The 23961-nt window shown below is 40.0% G+C and overlaps 1 protein-coding gene across 1 annotated transcript in view; it reads left to right on the top strand.

The window, feature by feature from the left end:
- LOC144799863 (sodium/glucose cotransporter 4-like) overlaps nt 1-23961 on the top strand; it is an 807114-nt gene that overhangs the window by 428227 nt on the left and 354926 nt on the right. The window contains exon 7 of the mRNA XM_078671455.1: nt 3154-3359. Within this exon, the coding sequence (XP_078527581.1) occupies nt 3154-3359 (206 nt within the window). The remainder of the gene's footprint in view (nt 1-3153; nt 3360-23961) is intronic.

Below are 23961 nucleotides of genomic sequence, written 5' to 3'. Positions count from 1 at the left end.
ACAACTTTGTTTCCCCAAGAATAAAACTGATTTTCAGAGTTGTGGAAACAATAGATAGATATTTTACTCAGTCAATCGTGCATGCTTCGTTTCATCAGAGATGCAGAGGAATAGAGAGACGGGCGTTTTCAATAAAAAGGGTTTATTGAACAATCTTCTTTCTCAAGCAAGTAAAGTGAACTGCTACAATCGTAATACTGGTTGCAAAGTATAATACGTACAGTAAGAAGAGTATTATGAAATAATACTGTAAAAGCATTGTATGGTTCCTAGACCCAAGATAAATACATACATACATGACAAAGGCTAAAAAGTACTTAACTGGTGCTTCTAAAATATGCCTACCCCAATGTTCCTAACCTAAGTCTAGCACGAGGGATGAAGTAAGTGAGGTGTAGCATAGGTTTAGTTTGTCTTTGCCAAGAATCTATCCAACATTTCTCTTAGGGTCTAATCAGCTGCGCACCTTGGTTTTAGAAGGAATGAGGTCTGGTATCTCTGTCTCGGGACTCGATTTCCCAACACCCCGCGAGGGGAGCTTGGAAACACTGGAGCTGGATTCTCAGCAAGAGAAAGGCAGCCTCTCGATCAGTGCTTCAGCTGAAGGGTCGGCTTCCTTCGGCACTTGCTGTAGCGAGCTGCGTCGGGCAAGTAGATAGTCGAGCTGCTCCGAACCACTGTGTGTTTGCTAGGGCAAGTGTAGTCATATTTATACCTTGAAGGGGCTTAGTTTGACGTAAAGTTGGACATAATAACATCATCAAAGAACCCCAAGGGAATGGTAGTTCTTTGAAAACTCCATGATTTCTAGGACAAATCTATATTCAAGCAAGGGGATGTCCCTGTCTGCTGTAGCCAAGTTTTCCCAGAAATCGTTGTGGCTTTTTGAAACTAGTGGAAGTAGCCATGCCTGTATTCGAACTGGATGGGTTATATCTAAATATGGGTATGATTTCTATGTCTATATAAGGGCAATGTGAATTATACTTATATAAGTGCATGAATCAGTAAACTACGCTTGGATTCTAAAATGCCACACAACACTAAAAGGGGCTTGAGGTCTAGTATATTTGAACTATATGTTGGAACTATATGTTGGAATTAACTGGTAGATTATTTCTGTGATCAACGTCAACCAGATTGTCAGCCATGTCAAAAGAACCTATAACTAAGTCAAACATGTCTAAACCAGAATTAGAACAGCCTGAAACTTTTGACACTAACAATGTTATCCCATATAACAGAGCAACACCTCCAAAAATGACTGATCCAATTGATCATCTTGTTTTTTAAATTCTCTACTGTCTCCGGTGTTGAGCAGGAGGTTAGCTTGGAGATGTTTATAATTGTAATATAGCCCTTAACTATATGTTTCCTCTGTTTAGAGATAGATTACTCTTTGCATGGTTAGCATGCAGGCTCCTGGGTGCATAAACTGGATAAGTGATGGACATATTCTCCCTTTGAGGCTAGTGCTTGATGCCAGTTGAACTAGAGGCAACTGCAATTGAGCTATCCCCTTCAGTTAAATGGGTCTGTGCTTCGGAAGAAGGCAAGAATCTCTCTAGATTGCGATTTCCCAAATTGGTTGATGGGTTATGTGTAGGGCATAAGGGCCCAGAGGAAAAGGAGGCAGAGCTCGGGCAAAGATTAGGGATTACTGTAGGCCTAGTAGGAGATAACTTGACTATCAACGTTAAATGTCAAACTAGCGAATTTAGGGCTCCTACCTCCTCTTTCAAGGATTAAACAATGGAAATCAGAAATACTTCTTTATACAAAATCATTAAATCGCAATTCATCACTTTTTGTTGCACTTCATCCTGTCAATTTGCTCAGGTATTGGCTTGGTAATCCTGAATGATAGCAGGCTTTAGTCACCAAAAAGAATACTATTTTTTCATATTTGTTAATAAAAATATATTTTAACAGGAAAAACATAGTTTTTGAGTATTTTTATTTATAAAAATCAGTAAAAGTTGAAGTCTGCTAAGGCTTAGTTATGAGGGAATAGATATAAAAATGCTCTATGTACATATTTTATGAAAGGTTTCAGATTATGCAAGTGCTCCAAATGCTGAAAGAAAACATTTATCCATCTTGCATAGATTGTCTCTGCAAGTAGAGATTGTCCTTCACTATAGCAAACTAACAATTATTTCCAGGAAGGTACAATTTAGGTCAGATATCGAAGATAAGGGCGAGATGATGGGAGAAAGGTCTTCTTATTCACCATAACCTAAGAGGCCAGATTTCCAAACTCACAGTGTTGCAGGTAAACACTAGTTTTTGTGATTTTTTGGGATGGTATAGCTGTGTGATGCTAGTTAAATAACACCCATTCCACATATATGTATAACAATCTTTATATTTATGACTTGGGGCCTGATTACGAGTTTGGTGTTCCTGGAGTGAGCTGCCATGCCAGCGCCCCTCTCCCGGACAGCCAAACCTATATTCAGACCGCTCGCCTGATTAGGAGTTTACTCCTGCTCTTGCGGGCAGTCCTTTGGTGCTCCAGGCTGTGCCTATTAAAAATGCACCACAATTGGAGCATCAAAGGCAGTTCCAGCAGGGCATGGACTGTCAAGTCCATGCCCTGCAGTAATTGGATGTGCATGCATACAGCGAAGCAAACCACGTGCCCCCCTACATGTATCCCCTGGCACAAAGGCAACAGTGGGCCCTGTAGGGCCCCCTTTGTTTGCTCACTGCCATGAAAACTGTGGGTGTGAGGAACCTCCAAAATGCTTGGCGGTGCAGCAGCAGCACCGGCAGCATATGAGGGACCTCAAATTGCTGCAAGACCACCAGAGATTACGGATTCCTTGCGACAGCAGCAGTCCCATGGTGGTCCCACTGTTCTACTTGTATTAGGGCTGTTGAACTGCCACCATGGGTTTGGCGGTCCATCGTAATAAACTCATAATAAGGTCCTTAGTATTTTAGAAATATCAGCCAAGTATCTATTCCAAGAAAATCTATTTGTGGGGTTTGTGAAAAGGTAAACATTCTTTTTATAAAATTATCCTTTTTCGCAAAAATCAACTCTGAAGTTTAGAGAATACAAGCCATACCTGATTTTCATTTTCTACACACATTAGGTATAGGTCTGTATTTCTGTGTCAAAGTTCATTCAATTTTTTTTTCCAGCATTTAATGAAATTGGTTGGTATCCTGGACTTGCGGAAAAGTACATGACAGCAATTCCCAATGTGACAGTACCTAACACCACCTGCCACCTTCCACGTGCTGATTCATTTCACATGTTCAGGGATGCTGTCACAGGTGACCTTCCTTGGCCAGGACTGATATTTGGCCTTACTGTAATTGCGACATGGGTTTGGTGTGCGGACCAGGTAAAGGCAACTTCTTTTACAAATTTTGTACTTATGTAAAATCTTCAATTCAGTCATGCATTGATTTAAGGAACTGCAATAATCCTTGATTCATTTGTTCACTTTGAACTTTATTTGCATTGACAGTGCTTAATTGGGAGTGACACAATGGGACCTATTCATTTGGCTTCTGAGGATTCTATACTCTTTGCACACTTTTATGAACATCTTTTCATTTTTAAGATTCTGTTGAATTTCCAAGAACAACTTAGCTTTGGGGAAGAGAATTATGTTCTATAACAATGGGCACACAAGCAATGGAGTTCGTAACCTAACTAATTTGAATCTGTACCCGGGACAGATGACCACAACAAACTGATCCCTGAGATCAATGTAGTTGTCATTTGGAGGATTTTATGTGGTGTTAATAATAAATTAACTAATTGTTATCAATCCTATCACTATATGTTTGAGAGTTAGTAACTGCATTTTAAAGTGGGAAGCACTTTGATAAATCATTTAAATCCCATGATGCTCTGCAACAGTGCTCTGTATTAGATGTATGATTCTTGGAACTTCACAAGTTCATGAATAGCTGTAGTTGAGACAGTGCAGATTATGGCATAACAAACCTTTGTAAATTCCTGCAAATACAGTAAAAATATGATTTTTTTTTAGACAAACTTTCTTTGTTGATTGTATAAAATTATCAATTTTAGGGTGAAGCCTATCTTTATATGGAAATAATCGTTTCAGGTATAACATATGTACTGTTAACTTTCACCACTCTAACAGAACTTTAAAATATGTATCGTGAACAAGGTAACAACTGGATGACACAAAACCTCTAATCTTAGAGGACCATTGTATTTACCAAAGTTTCATCTGAGGCACCTCCACCTGAATCTAAGGTCCAACAGCTCCAAATAAATCTGCTAGGTTTATTTCATGTGGAAAAGATACAAAGGCAAGACCATTAACTGAGAGCTGGATCAGATCAGCAATTGACAAGTACTTGTTTATACATCCCTTAGCCCTGAAGAAGTCACGGGGGAATCCCGTGTAACAGCGACAAAACACGTGTTGGCTAAGAAGGCTTATGTATTTACTTTTAAATGTGTGCAGAAGAGTGGTCAGCTGGCCACAGACATGGGGATTTGGTGGTTTTCCCTACCTTATGGACCATGCCAGATTACCTGCCTTAACTGATTTGTCCTTGTGATAGACCTTAGAGCGCCATTTTGCCTATTGCTGACCACCGACTGTATACCTACTTAATGAACTTGATTGAACAAAAATAAATGATTTTTATTCATTCAGGCTGGTTTTAGGAAAGGGGCATAAATGGTGGTTCATATAACTGCCATATATTTGATGACATCTTCACCTCTAGCTGCCCACAGAAGGATGGAGTGCTGTTTCATTGAGTATGTTGCAACATTCATTAGATGAGTTAAATTTCAGCCCTGGAGGAACACAGAGGTATGTGAATTGAACAGTCTTTACTAGTACTCATTTGTGCTTTACATTCTGGCATATAGGTGCAAGTGGACAGAGGTGGCACTCTTCCAACCGAACTTAAAACTGCTAATAGATTAATTCAAGGGTGCTGTATACTGCAAAGCTCGCTGCCAATTTAGCGTGCCCCAGATGCCTTCCGCAATTCCTTGGCAGTGCTTACATTTATATTTTTGTCTGTGCAGATGATTTGATTATTATCAACCAGTCGTTGATTAGCCAACAACATTTTTTGGATGTCTTAAATTTAGACAGGTAAGAACATTGTTCGAGAATAAACCCTATAAAAAAGTCAGTTTTGGAAACAGCCAGAATTCTAAATCATCGTCAAGAGAGAAGATCAAATTTGAAGCTGTATCATATTACAATTATTTGGGAATTTCATTTGATAGTCATCTAACTCGTGCTCAAGATGTGTCCAATCGCACACATAATGTTGTGTCAGTTTGTCCTGTTTCAATAAATGTTATGGAGATAGCTCTCTTTTACCATTTTGGCAGTATTGATCTCTGAGATCTTGTATTGCTTATTTTTTTTTTGCACATAGTTGAGCTAAGCACCTAGAAATCATAGAAAGCAACATGCTTGAAAAGGCTTACATATTAATCTATTAATCCCACCAATCACACTGCTAATAAATCCTCTAACCAGATATTTATATATTCACTGATTTTCCAATGCAGATTGGTGAATATATAATACATATTTAAATAACAAACTTAACCACATTCACTGAATGATGTCATCATTGATGTCATCAGTGATGTCATTTGAAATGTCATCAGTGATGTCATAAGTGATGTCACTGACCATGTCATGAATGATGTAATATGTGACATCATCACCAGTGAATTGTGGGCATGAGAGTTACAGTTAGTACAACTAACTATAATGGAGGAATTTCAATGGTTTTGTATGAGTTAAATGTCTGACTAACTATAACATCCCTTAAACCTATGGTTTTTTCAGTGAATTTCAAAGGTTTTTTAAATGGTAATTTCAAATTAAAACGTGCCTGAAACACAAGGTTTTTTTCAGTGATTTTGAAAGATTTATTCAAAAACAATTTTTAAATCTATTAATTGTTATATATATTTCATTGATACTGATTTACAAATTTATTTTAAATATATTAATTTTTAGATATCTTATTTTTAACATTGCATCACACATTTTTATTTTATAGATTTTTTTAATGTAATATATATATATATATATATATATTATATTTTTTTAAATATTTTTATGATATTTTCAGTTTTCTTTTTTTTAACTATTTTTTGAGCAGTTCGCACCCAGAGCGCACCTCTTTCGATTGCTGTGCAGAATGTAGCTGCCATTTTACAATTTTTCTGTAGGATCCGCGTAGGGTGTGCGATGGGTACACATTTTCATGCGTGATTGCTATACGACCCATACGTGACTTCAAGCACATACGCAACATATACTTATCACGCCACACCCGCGTGTTTCCGCATGACTTCATGTACGTGTTCAACGCGGTGAGCGCGCGACTTCCGCACATTTTTTTGATGTAAAAAAATGATATTCATATATGTATTTAATATAAATATTAAGGGGAAAAAATAATATTCTTTTACTTTTAATAAACTTATATTACTTTTAAACTAGATGTGTGCTGCGTGAACGCACCCAACGCGGATCCAATGTGACCAAAAAAAATAGATTCCATTGGTTTATAACACTTACTGTTCCAACTATTGAAGAACCCCACCCATTTCAATTACTCTTCTTAGACCTTCCTTACGAGAAGACTTATCATGAAAAGAACGTCACTTTTTGTTCATTGGAAACCTGAACTTCTCTTTTGGATTAAAAAATGGCTTCACCACTGCAAGAATCATCTAATTCTGATGATTTTGTTACTCAACAATTTGTACGAGAACCTCACCGCCCCAAAAGCTACACATCCATCGTATGGACATTTTTTACTTTTTCGTAGGGGCAAAAGCAATGTAATGCCACCAAAGTAACAAGCAAGATTTGCCAGGCAGTACTGACCAGAGGAGATCCAAACAATAAATATTCCTGTGGCACTCATAGTATGCGCAAGCACCTCCAATCCCTACATCATGTGAAGTATGCTCACGAAGTATGTAGAAGACTGTGCCAAAATGTACCTCCAGCACTGGCAATACTAGGTACCTCTGCAGCATTACCTTCAACATCACGACCAGACATACGTCCCCAATTCATGAAAGTTAGAAGGAACTGCGTGAAGTGCAATCATTTAATTTGTTATGGGGAGCAATCAGTAGACCTAGTTTGCAGAGCAATTGATAACCATCAATGCTCTTTTTTTTTTATTTCCCTCAAAGGACATGGTTTTGTTCGTCCAGTTGACTTTTTTTTCTTTCTAAAAAAACAAAAAAAACTAAAAATCGTTCTAAAAATCCCCCAAAAATATAAAAGTTCAAAAAAAAAAGTTATTTTCAGAACTAACTACTCTGGTAAAAGAAAGAGCTAAATGTATATGCTAGTGTGTGAAAGTTTACATAAATGTATGCATGCTGCATAATTCAGTAAAGAATGCATTTGTCATATATGGCGAATGTAAAACTGCAGAACTATAAGGAAGTACTTTAGCATGACACTGTAAGCTTTTTAGCTACAGCGTGCTCAGCTACTTCCGAAGGACAAAGATGTAACATATGTACATACATTTGTTGAAAGTCTGTCCTACCCTCTGCACTGCTGTTTAAACTGCAGGCATGTGGTGATACACGCACCCTTGCACCATGGTGCAACAATATCTGTGTCGTGTGGAGTTTGCTTTTGTGCAGAAAGACACACCTTCCTGCACAAAAACAATCAGCGAAGGCATTTCTTTCCTACAATGTATGCTGTGCATTGTAGCGTATATTGTAAGAAAAAAATTAGGAGAAATGAAAAAAATTCTACGGCATATTTACAGGCTCTGTGCGCCACCAGAACGTCCCTTTTTGTGACGTACTGGTTGCGCAGGTGGCTCCTCCATATTTACAAGGAGACAGAAAGTTACCCTGCATGCCTTTTCCCTTCCTTCTAAATACGGCCACTTCATACGCAACTCTTTACGAATATATATTACATCATTCATGACATGGTTATTGACATCACTGATAACATCACTGATGACATGTCATATGACATCACTTATGACATCACTGATGACAGCATCCAGTGAATGTGGTTATTTAAATATGTATTATATATATAGCAATCTGCATTGAAGAATGACTGGATATAAAAAAATCTGGATAAAGTATTTAGTAGCAGTGTGATTGATTGTTTACTTGAATAATTTATAGTGTCTGAATAAATATAAGGGATAGTGACTAAATTGTGTGAATATCTGTATTACTTTGTCAGTTGTTCTGTAAACTGCTACACCAGTTGGTTACTAGCAACGTGAAAATCTATATTACTTACTGATTACTTAACATAGTATTTGTATGTGAGAGTGAATGTTTTTGTGGGTCGCTGGGGGGTGTCTGACTGCCCAAAGATGAGTGAATAGTTGATTCAGTAGTAAGCATGGGCCAATAATCCGTTCCGCTCGCGAAATTTGTGGATTTTTGGCTACTTTGCGATCCGCGAATCTCGGGAAATTGCAGCAGATTCGCTTGCGGGCAGATTATTATTTTTTTTATGGCCAGCTCACTCAAGGGACCAAAGTTACAGGCACACACGGTCACTGGAGGCAAATCTTCTGGCCCTTTACGCAGCTGCAGTATAGGAAAAGCACTACACATTTACCCAACGAGGTAGCACTTACTGGATTAGCCAGTAGAAAGTACTCCAGTTGAGTAGAGATATTGCACAAAACAGTGGCATCTTCGTGGATAACTATGCAGTGCAGGATTCATTCTGGCACGAGGCTCCTGTCACAAAAATTAAACCTCAACAGGAAGCACTTACAGATATAAATAAAGCAGTTGCCCGAGTTGAAGCTCAAATTCAGTAACGTTTTAATCAGCCCAAAAAATTAGTGAGCATGGTCGAGGCTGGGCAAGTGTGCTTTAACCCCATATCTGCCGTCGAAAATTAGCTGTAATACTTGAGGGAGGTCTTTGCATCCATGAGTTTCTCGAGCGCAACCCCCGTGTAGTTCCTGTGACCAGGAGGCTGCTTTCTCCTCATCTGCTGCCCTGCTTGCTCTCCGACCTTTATACACAAGAGGCATGTGAACACGCATAGAAGGCCCGGGTCACTCTCTGCAGCCATGAGTTTCTCAAGCGCAACCCCCATGCAGGTCCTGTGACCAGGAGGCTGCTTTCTCCTCATCTGCTGCCCTGCTCGCTCTCTGACCCTTTATACACAAGAGGCATGTGAACACGCATAGAAGCCCCGGGTCACTCTCTGCAGCCATTAGTTTCTCGAGCGCAACCCCCGTGTAGTTCCTGTGACCAGGAGGCTGCTTTCTCCTCATCTGCTGCCCTGCTCGCTCGCTGACACGTTATACACAAGAGGCATGTGAACAAGCATAGAAGCCCCGGGTCACTCTCTGCAGCCATGAGTTTCTCGAGCGCAACCCCCATGTAGTTCCTGTGACCAGGATGCTGCTTTCTCCTCATCTGCTGGCCTGCTCGCTCTCTGACCCTTTATACACAAGAGGCATGTGAACACGCATAGAAGCCCCGGGTCACTCTCTGCAGCCATGAGTTTCTTGAGCGCAACCCCGTGTAGTTCCTGTGACCAGGAGGCTACTTTCTCCTCATCTGCTGCCCTGCTCACTCTCTGACCCTTTATACACAAGAGGCTGTGAACACGCATAGAAGCCCCGGGTCACTCTCTGCAGCCATGAGTTTCTCGAGCGCGACCCCGTGTAGTTCCTGTGACCAGAAGGCTGCCCGTTTGGCCCCGCACCACACACTAGCGGTATCAAACGTCTTCTCACCCTTTCCCCACTATGGTGGACAGCTCACTCAAGGGACCTCGGCTTGATTTGGCGCGGTGGCACACATGGTCACTGGAGACAAATCATCTGGCCCTTTACGCAGCTGCAGTGTAGGAAAAGCACTATACATTTACCAAACGAGGTAGCACTTACTGGATTAGCCAGTAGAAAGTACTCCAGTGCAAATCGGAAAAAAATCCGCGGTTTTGCAGGAAAATCCGCGAATTCGCAGATTTTTTTGCAAATTCGCGGACCGCAGATCCGCAAAATTCGCACTGACTGTAGGTATTTGACGTTAAGACTACATGTTATAACAATTGTTTGGGTAAGTTAATATCTTTATGGGTGTGGTAATGAGCAAATATATCTCCCAATGCTACATGTACAATAAAGTAAAAAAATAAAAAGCAGTGTGTGTGACATTTGTTGTATATAAAGAAGTATACTTATGACTAAGTGATTGCATCAGTAACTGTATACTTGTAATAGTGATTTTATGACACTAACTATGAGTTACTATCTATATGAGTAAATGAAGTGCTATTTTTATAAGTGTTAGGGATAGTGTTTTAGGGTTTAGGGTAGTGTAGTGGTGTTTGTGTACTGAACGGGTTATGCTGGGGAAAGATTTAGGGTTTAAGGTAGTGCATTGGTCTTTGTGTAGAGTCGGGGGTTGTGTTGGTGGTAGATTTAGTGTTTAGGGTAGTACACTGGTGTATGTGTAGTGTAGGGGTCGTGCTGAGGGTAGTGTGTTAAGGTTTAGAATAGTGCAGTGGTGTTTGTCTACTGTAGGGGATAGTGTTTTAGGGTTTAAAGAAGTGCAGTGGTGTTTATGTACTATAGAAGTTCATGCTGGGAGTAGTGTTTTAGTGTTTAGGGTAGTGTTGTGGTGTTTGTGAAGTGTAGGGGTTATGCTGGGGGTATGTATTAACATTACACTGTGACAACCCAAAGCACAATTATCACTACTAACCACCCAAAAATTCCAGGTGAAGTTATTAGCAGACTGCTAGGAAAACGTTTATCAATATTAAATGCTTCTAATTAAGTACATTTCAAATCATTACATGCAGTGTCCCACAAATAATAATACCACAACAGTAAGTCTCCCCAACTTACATTTAAAGTGGATAAACATGTTTCATGTGACAGACCCATAGGCCAACGCGGCAGCTTCTCCATGCTTCAACACCCTCCACATATTCAGCAAGACCTTCAAATAGACCCACCCCGAATAAAGGAAGACCATCACCCAAGCACTCATCACCAGCAGGCTGGACTACCCGAATGCCCTCTATGCCGGAATCAACACATTTCTACTCCATAAACTTCAGACTGTCCAGAACACCGCAGCCAGACTCATCCTCAGCATCCCACAACAAGACCTCATTACCCAGCACAAACGAGCACTCCACTTGCTCCCCGTCGAAAAAAGAGTGACTTTCAAGCTGCTCACACACACCTATAAAGCCCTCCACAACAATACCTCAATCTCCTTCTACACCCCTAAAAGAAACCTCCACTCAGTTGACCAGGCCTTGGCCGAAATTCTCTGTATCCACAGAACCAGACAGGAGGCACACCTTTCTCCTACATCATGACCAGGACCTGAAATGAACTCCCCCTCAGCATCAGATGAACCCCCACACTGAAAGCATTTAGGAAGACTATAAGACCTGGCTTTTTGAATCACCAAAGCTGCACAAATTTCCCCCACATATTCCCCCAGCGCCTGTAAACCCTCACAGGTGATTACTGCGCTCTATACATCCCTAATTGATTAATTGATACGCCACCACAGTGTGTGTTTGACTGTTTTCAACAGGCCCTGCCATTCGTTTGGCTGTCTGTAACTCTAAAGGGTAGGGAAGTGAGCTGTTCTACCTTATTTAATATACACAGAATCTCTGAGATTGGCTTGGTTTGACTTCACCTCTGAGAGCTACTTTCAGAGTGCTGGTGAGCTACCAGTAGCTCCCGAGCTACTGGTTGGAGACCCCTGGTATGTCTAGTGAGGTGGAAATTGTAGTCCTGAAGCACAAATGTGAAGGTTATTACACCACTACATGCATAATACATACCACTCCATTCCCTAAAGCCTGGCTCACTGCATGAGTACATGCTTACTGACTGAATGATTACATTAATATTAGTAAAGACACTGGGTGAATTCTTTATTGGTTGATTTTTACTTTAGTGAATGAATTACTACATGGTCTGAAAAACTCATTTTGAAATTGCAACAGCAGTCACACTGTATTTGCTGGAGCATATAGATACTGACTGGGGAATTGTAGGCCTAAAGCACAAGTGTGAAGCTGGTTACTCCACTGCATGCATAATGCATAGTAGCGGTGCATACCCTGAAGCCTGGCTTACTGCAAGAGTGTACGTACTTATGTAACTGCGAACACATCAACCAACCAAATCATTCTCTCTCAATTTTGCTAAATGGACACTGATTCATAGTGTGATTCTAGACAAATAACAGTTACCCTTGTAGTGTACAAAGAAAGATTAAAAATATTAGATAAACAAATGTATTAAAACTCGCACAATGGAATTAAATAAATTAATAGTCAGATATAAATTATAATACTCAAAGTTTAATACAGAGTATCTCTGGCACAGGACACAGGGAAAATAGGGGTTTAGGGTAATGAGGAATAATAAAAAAGGCTTTACAAAAAACAGAAGTTACTAGAATGATAAGTCGAAAAAAAAAAAGGGGAATGAATGTTAATACTCGCATTAAAAAAAAGTAACCTATAGAAATGCTTTATTAAGAAAAACGAATTTAAACAAAGCATTTTAGAAATTATACAAAAGTTAAAAAGTATGAAAAAAGGCATGTTTACATAAACACATGACACACTAAAACAGGGGAAATGAGACCACCTGTCAACTGAAAAACGTGACTTAAAAGTGGGAGGAGCAATGACTTGATCCCATAGAGTGGTAAGTACCCAAAAAGTATATAAACCACACCCGTGGGAAAATTAGTTTTGTTTCAGAGAATTAATACGGGTGAAGAAACTATGAGCAAGGTAATGATTCGGGGCTGCGGAAGCATCTTGAGAATATCTTTCATTTCCTCAGAGGGAATATATTGTTAATGTATATTTAAAAATACAATAAACATTATCTTCCTTCTAGAGGAGTTGGATGAATTTTGATGGAGGAAGGAAAGCATATCGAAGAGAGGTAAATTATCTGAATGGGTATATGTTTGATATTTTTAAAAAAGAAAGCAAAAAAATGTAAATGATTATAGAATGTGGAATGATTACGTTTAAATGTAATATAATAACAAGTTGACAAAACAACTATTACAAGAAATATAAGTAAATTAACGAATTACTACGTGCAAAGTAATAATTTGGAGCAAAATCATCATCTTGAATTTATCTTTCATTTCCACAGAGGGATCATATTGTTAATGTATAATTTAATATATAAATAACTTTATGATCCTTCAACTGGAGTTGATTGACTTTCAACAGAGGATTTCAAAACATAATAGATAATATTTTTTTTTAGTATGCAAGTATTTCTTAATGATTGAAAAATGTAGTATAAAGAAAGTATTGACAAAAAAACTAAATAATTTGGAATCTTCTAGAGTGAAAATGGGCTAAAAGTATTTATATTGAGTAGTGCTTTCACTAATTTTCACTCGTGAAGAACAGGAGGATTATCTTTGCAAGCACTTTTTTTGAAAAAAATAATATAATTAAGTCTTCAAATGTTAATAATTCTTTCCATTTTTAAAAATAATTGTTAAATGTAATATTGAAATGAAATATACATAAAAAAGAATGATGAAGTAGTGAGGGAGAATTTGTTGCAGCACTTCTATTCTACTTTATCTGAAAGTAAAAAAAAGCCCAAACATTTAAAGAAAAATGATGGGGCAACACGGGATGGACACCCCAGGACACTGCAGGAACTGGCCCTCCCACAATACATAAAGCCCCGAGGAGTGGTGGTCCTTACAGCCACCCCAACCATTTTTGTTTGTAACCCTGGGGGGTAACGGGGCCCTCGAGCGCTCCAAGAGGGGGGCCACACAGTCTTCCTCCCACAATACATAAGGCTCTGAGGGGTGGTGGTCCTCGCATGTTTGAGGACCTTCAACCCCTCCCCCCACCATTTTTTTTTTAGCCCCAGGGGTGAAAATCTCCGAGGCTGGGGGGGAGGGGGGCCCTCTGGGCCCCACATAATATGTAATAATGTTGCCCCTGGTATTTAACCACCCGGAGACTAATTATTAAAAAAAACACAGTTTTATTTTATTTATTTGACAGCACTGTCCGCGCACCCTACATACACCTGCTGGGTTTAAAAAAGAAATGTGGGACATGGGGGTCCTTCTGGGACCCCCTAAGCAGTTCTAGAGGGTAAAATTATTTCTACCCTGCCCCCTTTCTCCATTTTACACACATATTCCACTGACTTCCTCAGCCTCGCTTCTACCGAGGCACAAAATGGCTGCCACCGGTTCCTGGTTTCGAAGGTTTACAACCACTTGACAACCATTCAGCATTCAGCGTGTGATCGGGACGGTGCGCTTATGGTACGATGACAATCCTTGCACACTCCGCGGATCCACTGCGCCCATAGATATATAAATTACTTTAACTGTATTTTTCTCAGGAACTACTGAACATATTGACACCATATAAGCAAAAGGCACAAGTCAGAACTGAGGACTACCTTCTTTGCCAAATTTGGTGTAAATCCGTTCAGTCGTTCGATGGGAAATTTCATGGGAAAACACGTTATGGGACCCCCTTTTTCCTTGGCCACCACTTGACCAATCACCTCAAAACTTTCAGGATAGGAGCAGAACAGAGCTGGCCAACAGTTTGGAAAATTTCTCAAAGATTCATCAATCGGCGCCAAAGATATTCAAAATACAGGGGATTTCCTCCGCGTCCTATCAAACACATCATGGAACCCATCTTATCTATTAGTCACAATAGACGTAATCTCCTTATACACGTCCATCGAACATTCAGTTGGTCTAATGCATGTGCCTATTTTTTTAAACAAAGAAACATCACAGAATTAGAACACTCTGTCATGCTTCTCACTATGATTCAGATGTGCCTTAGTAACAACATTTTCTTTTTCAATCATGAAATTTTCCATCAATTATGTGGCTGTGCAATGGGTATGTCCTTCTCTCCCAGCTATGCCAACTTAACCATGGGTTGGTGGGAGAAGGAGGTGGCATGGAGTCCGGAATATGGCAATGTTTTGGATAAAATCATACTTTGGACTAGATACATAGATGATCTGTTTTTAATCTGGGATGGAAGTAAGGAGGAATTCCTCCAATACTTTTAGTCACTAAACCAGAATGAAATCGGACTATCCTTCACATATAAACATCAATCGCCATAAAATTGATTTACTAGACATTTGTATATACATCGACCAAGGACAAATACAAACTACACTCTTTAGGAAAAAAACAGCCACCAATAGCATCCTCCTTACTGACAGCTTTCATCCGCATACACTCATTAGGAGCATCCCCTATGGGGAGTTCATTAGGATGAAACGCAATTGCTCACAAGAAGAGAATGCCAGAAAAGAAATTGAAAACAGTTCTAACAGGCTAAGGAAAAGAGGGTATCGGAAAAGAGATCTACAAAACTGTAGAAATAAAGTGGAGAAGATAACTCGAACTGAAATTTTGATTCAAAAAACGAAATCACCAATCACATCTGAACAGGACAAAAGCCAACAGAAACCAAGGTTGATTCTATCATACAGCAAAGAAAGTCATAAAATACTGGTGGTCGCCAGTAGGCAGTTATAGTTAGAACCTATTTTCCATAGGCAAAGCGTTTTTCGATTTGCCAATATCTTTGGCGCCGCTTGACGAATGTTCACGAAAGTTTCGTAACTAATGGTGCGCTTGAGGTCAGCTCCTGTCTTAAAAGTTTAGGTGATTCGTCAAGTGAGAGACGAGAAAAAATGGGGGGGGTCCCTAATGCGTTTTCCCCAAGTTAATTCCATAGGAAACTTTAGACACTGCTACAGCCCGAAATTGCTGAACGGAATTACACTAAATTTGGCAAAAAGGTAGCTCTTGGTTCAGCGACCTTTTTTTAAATGGTGTACATCCGTTCAGTAGTTCCTGAGATATTTAAAAAAGAAAACTTGCAATATCTGAGTCCCGACTCCTCCTGAGCACAAGCTGAGTACTGATCGGCTGCCAACACCCCAAACCAGGAAGTGTTGGCAGCCATCTTGTGACTCGTAGATCCGAGTCACTAGAAAACAGTAAAATAAAGGTGAAAAATAAGAAAAGGGGGCAGGGTAGAAACACCCTGACCCCCTAGGCCTGCTCAGGGGGTCCCACAAGATCCCCCAGGGTCAAAAAAAGCTTTTTTTAAATAAATAATTTTGGCCGAATTCGTGCTGGGTGCACGAATCCGGCTGAAATTATAAATAAATTGAAGTGCGGTCTTCCACGCTTCATTTGTTTCAAGCCCCCGGGAGGGCCAGGTCCCTGGGGAAATTGTTAATAATGGAGTGGTGGTCTGCAAGGGCCCCCATAACCCTGGACTGCCACCTCCCTTGGGCTTTGTTTATCATATATGGGGGCACGCAGCTCCCCGCAGTCCCGGGGGCCGCCACCTCCCCGGGGCATTTAATTATTTGGGGGGGTCTCGCAGGCCCCCTAAGCTCAGGAGACCACCACCTCCCGGGGTTACCTGATTTGAATGCGGGGGCTATGCGCCCCCCGCAGCCCCGGGGACCACCACCTCCCCAAAGCACTAATTATTTACGAATCAGTTACGTTATGGACCCCCGGAGACCACCACCTCCCTGTGGCTTTAATAATGCTGGGAGGGGGGGCCACACGCCCCCCTCCTGGAGCCCTTGATGGACCTGGAGACCACCATCCCCAGGGCAGGCTCCTGCAATGTCCTGGTGTGCCTACCCCCGGGACATTGCTGTTTGCTGTGGCAGGGCGGGAGCACAGCTCCTGCCATGTCGTAGCAAACTCTGCCTTGGTTTTTGGAAGCGTGAGCAGGAAACCTGCTCTTGCTTCCTAAAAACTAAAGACGAATTGCTTTTGCCCAAGGGGAGCTACATGTCTGCATAGGGCATTGGGGCTCCCCCCACGGTCCCAAACGGAGAGGCCAGTCCCCAGGGAATGGGTTCCCCAGGGCCAGAAGTGAACCAGGAGGCGTGTCACTCAGCCCCCTCCCCTTTTTAAAAATTTTTATTAAAAAAGAAAAAGGCCGGCTATGGGGATGGAGTCCCTGGGGCCATATTTTGCCTGAGGAGGGGGGCCACTTCGCCCTCTTCCAAAAAAATAAATAAATAAAAAGAAGGCTGACCAGATTCCAGGAGATAGGGTCCCTGGGGCCATAATTGGCCTCTGGAGGGGGGCCACGCAGCCCCCTCCCATAAAAAGGGAAAAAAGAAAGAAGAAACCGCCAACTCGCCTGAGGCCCTGCACCCTCCCTACATGACTCTGCAAACACACCCTCTGGCACGTTCTAAAATGGAGAATTATGTACCCTCAAGTACTATGGGTCCCTGGGGGCCAACTAGCCCACCAGATTCCTCCAGTAAGCGCCACACAGCTGGATTGCTGAGAGTTGTCCGAGGCCTCACCCCTTTTTACACCACTCTGCAAGCGCGCTTGTTGGCACACTGCTGGTGGGGTGATGAGGTCCACTTGTGTCCTGAGGACCACAGGACACAGTGGACTTCAACCAAGAGCCGCGTTTGCAGAATGGTGTAAAAAAGGGGCGTGGCCTTGGACCACTATCAGCAATCCAACAGTGTGGGACTTACTTGCGGTACTGTTACATCCAATGATGACAAATAGAAGTATAATTGAAGAATAAGATTTATTCTAGGAAAGTACAGCACTCAGATCCAAGCAGAGTGTTTCTTCTGTCAGCTCCAGCCTTCAATTGACCAGCCAAAGCCCCAACATTCTAATCCTGCTAAGCAACACATAGTTGAAAGATGCATAAAACAATATTAGTTGAAAGATGCATTTCCATCTTCTAACCCAACATTAATACACATACATTTCTGTTAAATGTCTAGAAACAATAAATAAAACTTTAAAATAAGATATAACACACCTCCTCTCCTATAATAAACAAAACTGAATTAAGTTACATAATCTTCTAGGTACTTAGGTGTAAATTTTAACCTAGAACTAGCTCTAATAGAAGAGCTTGACAATTCAGGATATAAAGAAGAGTCAATTTCCACATTTTCACTCGAGAACAAATCACGGCATTGTGAGGTATCTCTTGGAACAGTTAAATCACCAGGTTTGAATAACACCATCCCTGTAGAACTAAATGAATCATTTATGTCAAAAAGACCATTACGAGAATGCATCACAATATCTGATTTCACAGAATTTCTCACTTTGGCAACATTTCTGTTACTCCACCATTTTCCACCTGATACCATGACAGCATGCTTCCCCGGTTTGATTATTGTGGTCTCAGGATAACATTTTGAACCTTTTACTTTAAAGGCCTCCTAATTCTAACTTTATCTCCAACTTTAAAACATTAATTTTTTACATGTTTGTTCTCATCATAACTAATTTTTGATTTAATTTGAGATCTTTCTATTTTACTTTTGATTTGATCTAAACTAGGTACACTTTTGTCGAACCGAGTTTTGCTCACAACCCATTCCGGAGCTAATTCATTAAAAGATTCTCTCCCTCGCAACATAGCGAACGGAGTGACTCCAGTAGTGGAGTGAGGAGTGTTGTTATACGACCAAACGCTATCACTTATTTCCTCTTGTACTTGCAAACCTGAAGATATAGCTAATTGAACAGAATCTTTTAAAATGCGATTCACTCTTTCCACTAATCCATTTCCTTGTGGACTATATAAGGCAGTGATAAGATGTTTAATTACTTAAAAAATCTCTCATGTTGTGTGAAACAAATTGCACACCATTGTCTGATACGAGAAGACCAGGGACACCTTCAGACCTGAAAAGTTTTGTTAAAAATGTGATTACATTTTCAGTATTGGGGTCTCTCATTAATTTAAATGACACCCATTTAGAATGATAATCTACAACTGTTAAAATAAATCTGAAGCCGTGGTTCAATCCAGCAACAGGCCCCAAATAATCTATGCCTAGTTTCTCCCAAGGATTTTTAGGAAAATTGACCGGAGATAAAGGAGAATTAACAGTATGTAAAGATTTCTCAGCATGCATACATTCAATACAATTGTTCAATAATGTTTCAACACAAATATCCACACCAGACCGCCAGTAATGTAACCTCAATCTTTTCTTTGTACTAGTAATTCCTCCATGCCCCTTATGAGCCAGGGTAATTACTTTATTGCTGATAGAAATTGGAGGAATAAGTAGAGAGCCCCTCATGATAAGGTTGTCTTCAAGACTCAATTCATCTTTGACTTTTGAAAAAGGAAGTAATTCACTGTCAATTTGTCCTTCTCTTGGCCACCCAGCAGAGATAAAAAAAATAATTAAATCACTTGAGAATTATCATCAGCAGGAGCTTTTAACCAATGTTTAATGTCGTATACTTGTAAAGCGCACAGCTGCCCCAGCAAAGGGGCGTCCCGGCGCTGTATACCGCTGGGGAACCCGTCCTGGCTTTCCCTGTGGGATGGTCCCTACTGGGAATCCCCAAGGTGGAGCCAGGCATCCCCGGCGTTGATGGGGCCGTTGTGGAGATTAGGCAAGCTAATGCCCAGAGTTGCCGAGTGGGACCCCAGGTTAGAGTAGGCACCGAGGCGAGAATTGTCGAGTCCGCTGACCCTGGTCCAGGACCCTGCCGCGTCGGTAATTGAACCCTGGTCCCGGGCCAAGTTCTACTCCCGGATCTACCGCCTCTAACCAGTGAGCCACACCACTCCATTGAGATTCACTCAATCAGATTGAGAAATAACTCCCTCTGTTAATCTCAAACTTTCAACCAAACTAACTACCAATACTTTGTCATCAACCACAGTATCAAACTCAGTACCGTTTAAGGGACACCTTGATAGAAAATCTGCTTTGAATTTTTTTCCGCCTGGAATATGCTGCATTACAAAATTTAAATCATAGAGTTTGGAAAATAGGCAAACTAACCTAAGACTTGCGTTCCTCAACCCTTTATCATTCCAAATGAAAATTAGTGGCTTGTGATCTGAAATGAGGACAAAGTCTCTTCCCCATACATAAGTAGAAAAGTGTCTAACACCCCACACACGAGCCAGGGCTTCTTTTTCTATAGTACTATAGTTTTTTTCAGACAAAGAAAGCTGGCGGGAAGCAAAGGCAATAATATTTTTATTACCATCAACCATTTGACTAAGCACCGCACCAAGTCCAGCATTACTGGATCTACAGTAATGTAAGAAGTAGAAGTTTCATTGAAGGACTTAAGAGCAGGAGCACTTATAATTACATTTTTTAGCTTCTCAAACACCACATTCTGTTCATAAATTTAACTTTGTTCCTTGTCAGAAGTCTTAATGGTTCACTAATGAGGGCAACATTTTGAACAAATCTCGAGTAAAACTCACTCAACCCAAGAAATGACCTCAACTGATCTTTATTGGAGGGTCTAGCGCACTCACGAATGGCCTTCAATCTGTCTTGTTTAGGACCAATGCCTCTCTGTGAAATTACGTGACCTAAATATTCTACCCTATTAAGTGGAAATTAACATTTTTGTTTCTTGACAGTCATGCCATATTTGTTTAAAATACCTAAAACTTGATCTAACTTGGCCAGATGTTCTTGTACTATATTGGTTGATGTTAATATATCATCTTGATATGCCAAAACATCTCTAACATTACAAAAACGTTGAGACATTGAGACCGAGGCCGCAGAGGCCAGACCAAATGGTAGTCTTAAGAATCTAAAAGGACCAAACGGAGTCAGTTAAATCTTTCGACTCATCATGCAACTCGATTTGATGGTAAGCCGCCCTTCAGTCAATTGTGGAAAATACTTTAGTACCTTTCAGTTGAGCCAACATGTCTTGAATGCGAGGCAAGAGAAAGCAGTCAATTTGAATATTCTTATTGAGGGATCTCAGATCAATATACAACCTGTTCATCGCAATTTTTTTAAGTGCGACCACTATGGGAGAAATCCATAATGACAAATCAATTTGATCGATAACACCTTCATTGCATAACTGATCAAGATGATTTTTCAGTTTATCTCTAATACTTAGAGGGACATGTCTGACTTTATGAATAATTGGAATGGCGCCTGGCTTCAATATTATCTTATGTTCAAATCCTTTGACTGAACCCAACTTATCTGAAAATACAGCTTGGTGTTTATGAATAATAGCATCTAAAGAAGAACAATCAGTAATTATTGAATTAACACTCTTGGAGCGATCTAAAGAAATGGGATTATCAGTACCCAGTCTTAGTACCATTCCGAATTTTCCTTGATCCTTCCAGCCATGAATATTATATACTTTATTTGCAATATAAAACTTGGAGTCAATTGTTCTATCTTCAAAAGTGGGATTGTCAATGAAGTACCCCATCATGTCAATCTCTTGCCCATCGAAGGCCACTGTACGTATGTCAGGTGGTATTAAATCAACCGCTTGCCATTCCTTAAAGAAAAATACGTCCAAAAAGATGGTAACAGGAGATCCAGAATCAACTGTGACCTTCACCGGAACATTACCAATTTTTACATCACATACAGGATCAGCGCCATCAGAGTCTTGTTGTGAATCAACCATGCCAACAGATAACAATATTTTCTTTACAGAATGTTCTTCCCTCGTTAGTCTTAGTTCATTAGAATTCCCAGCTTCAACATACATTGTTTTAGATTTAAATTTACAAACTGAGGTAAAATGTCCAACTTTCTTACAATTGGTACACTGCTTCTTTATTGCTGTACAAGTAGGAGAATTAGCAAGGTGTGATTTTGAGCCACATCTAAAGGCACATCTAAAGCATTGAAGAGATTTGTCAGTCTTTCTCCCTTCACTTTTGTTAGTAGATTTATCCCGATGCATAATGGTTTGCGATGTTTGTTGTGACACTTTATTCACTGTTTCTGAATTGGAAGGTTTGTTCTTTAGAAGCTGAAACAGACCTATCAATGCCCCTTGCTATTTCTAAAGTCTCAATGAGTGAAGGATTCCTACAGCATAATATCTTTTTTTGAACTTCATTGTTGTAGCAATTAACAACTAATTGGTCTCTTAAGTATTGCTCAATGGGACCTTCAAATTCACAAGAAGCAGCAAGAATTCTTAACTCTGCTAAAAAGGTATCAACACTGTCATGTTCTCTTTGTTTTCGAGTATAAAACTTGTGTCTTTCAACAATAATGCTTGGTTTGTCTTTGAATTGTTTTTCTAGTCTTAATAAAGTTTGAGTATATTCATTCCAATCATCGGAGGGTGGACGAATAATCTGAGGTTGATGATCAAATATCCTTTGTCCTTCTGCACCTAAAGCATTATATAGCATGGCATTTTTCCAGACAGGAGAAAATTTACCACCATCAATAGCTATAATATAACTGTTAAACGACTTGTACCACTGAGACCATTTTATTTTCGGTGTACCAGGTTCTGCAAGAAAAGGTGCAGGACGGACTGCTGTTTGGATAGCCATGAAAATCAATAAAACAGTAAAGTGACTAAAAATTAATTAAAATGAAAGTTATTATTAACCTTGTGACTAAATAGTAAATAATTATATAAATACTTGCGTATTAATCAGAAAGCTGAGTGCATCCGCGTATTTAGAAGAAGCTATGTGCATCAGCGCCAAGATGCACAATTTATAATGCTACGTGCTAGTTAAAAAGCTGTGTGCATCAACGTGTACTAGGGCAGCTGTGTGCATCAGCGTAGTGATGCACAATTCAAGATGAAGACGAGAAGATCAGCACAATTCAAGTTGAAGACGTGAAGATCAGCGTCTAATTTAAATAGTAAATACGGCTTCAGAAGCTACTTCGCGTCAAAACAATGCAAACGGTGGTTGCTATGAGTAAACAAGATGGCTACCACGTTGAACGTGCATAGCGTGATGACTGTACGTGGCGTGATGACGCAGTTCGAAGTAGTTCCAGGAGAATCAAGGAACAGAATGGCAAAAATGGAAGGCTCGCCTCGTGTAAGTCTCAATTAACTGGTGAGCGTTAAACAATATTTGAAAGTCGCCTCAGAGTCTTAACGATATTCCAATGCGGTAAATTAATTGTTAAAAGAAAAATTTCAATGACATTCCTGAGTTTCAGCAACCTTTACAAGTCTGTACTCTTTCCTTTCTTTCTTCTCATCTTCCTTCTCAAGCGCGCATTAACAAATATGGTATGCAGACAAAGTCCCAGTGGATCCAAAATACAAACACAATGCGCAAAGAGAACGTCTGCTAGTCTTTATGAGCCTGCATCGAAATTACTAAAAGTATGCAGCGAAGCTCCCAGTAGAATCAAGATTCAATATCAAGGCAATGAGCAATTCAGTCTCGGAATATAAACTCTGAGTAAAAAGCCGTCAGCGCTAGTTTCTATGAGCCTGCATCGAAATTACTAAATATATGCAGCAAAGCTCCCAGTAGACTCAAAACCCTCAATTCATGCACAAGAGAATGAGCAATTCAGTCTCAAATCATAAGCTCCGAGTAGACTCAAAAATGTGGATTCAAAGCGTAAAAATACAGTTATAAATATTTCAGAATCTACGAGCCTGCATCGATGATATTAAGCATATGCAGCAAAGCTTCCAGTAGATTTAAGACTAGGTTTAATGCGCAATGTAAAGGATAATTTAGTTTAAAAAAAAATGGTATCAATGAATATTAAGTAATAGTAACAATGTTTCCAGAATGTAATAAATTCAAAATTGACTTTTCTGGAATACTAATAATTTTCTTCATGAAGGCTAGATCAATTGGAGAAGAAAAATCTTCAAGATGTAGGTGATGATTTAAATGAGGAAACACTGTAGTTCTTGGGGGATCTTCTTAGAGATGAGAAATGATGGGTCCAAGAGTGCTGACTTGACCACCTCATCGCCAAATTTATGTTACATCCAATGATGACAAATAGAAGTATAATTGAAGAATACAATTTATTCTAGTAAAGTACAGCACTCAGATCCAAGCAGAGTGTTTCTTCTTTCAGCTCCAGCCTTCAACTGACCAGCCAGAGCCCAAACATTCT

The sequence above is a fragment of the Lissotriton helveticus genome, chromosome 1_2 (genome assembly GCF_964261635.1).
Source record: "Lissotriton helveticus chromosome 1_2, aLisHel1.1, whole genome shotgun sequence".
Lineage (NCBI taxonomy): Eukaryota > Metazoa > Chordata > Amphibia > Caudata > Salamandridae > Lissotriton > Lissotriton helveticus.
The sequence above is the reverse complement of the archived record's forward strand: the minus strand, read 5'-3'. Positions and strand labels throughout refer to the sequence as shown.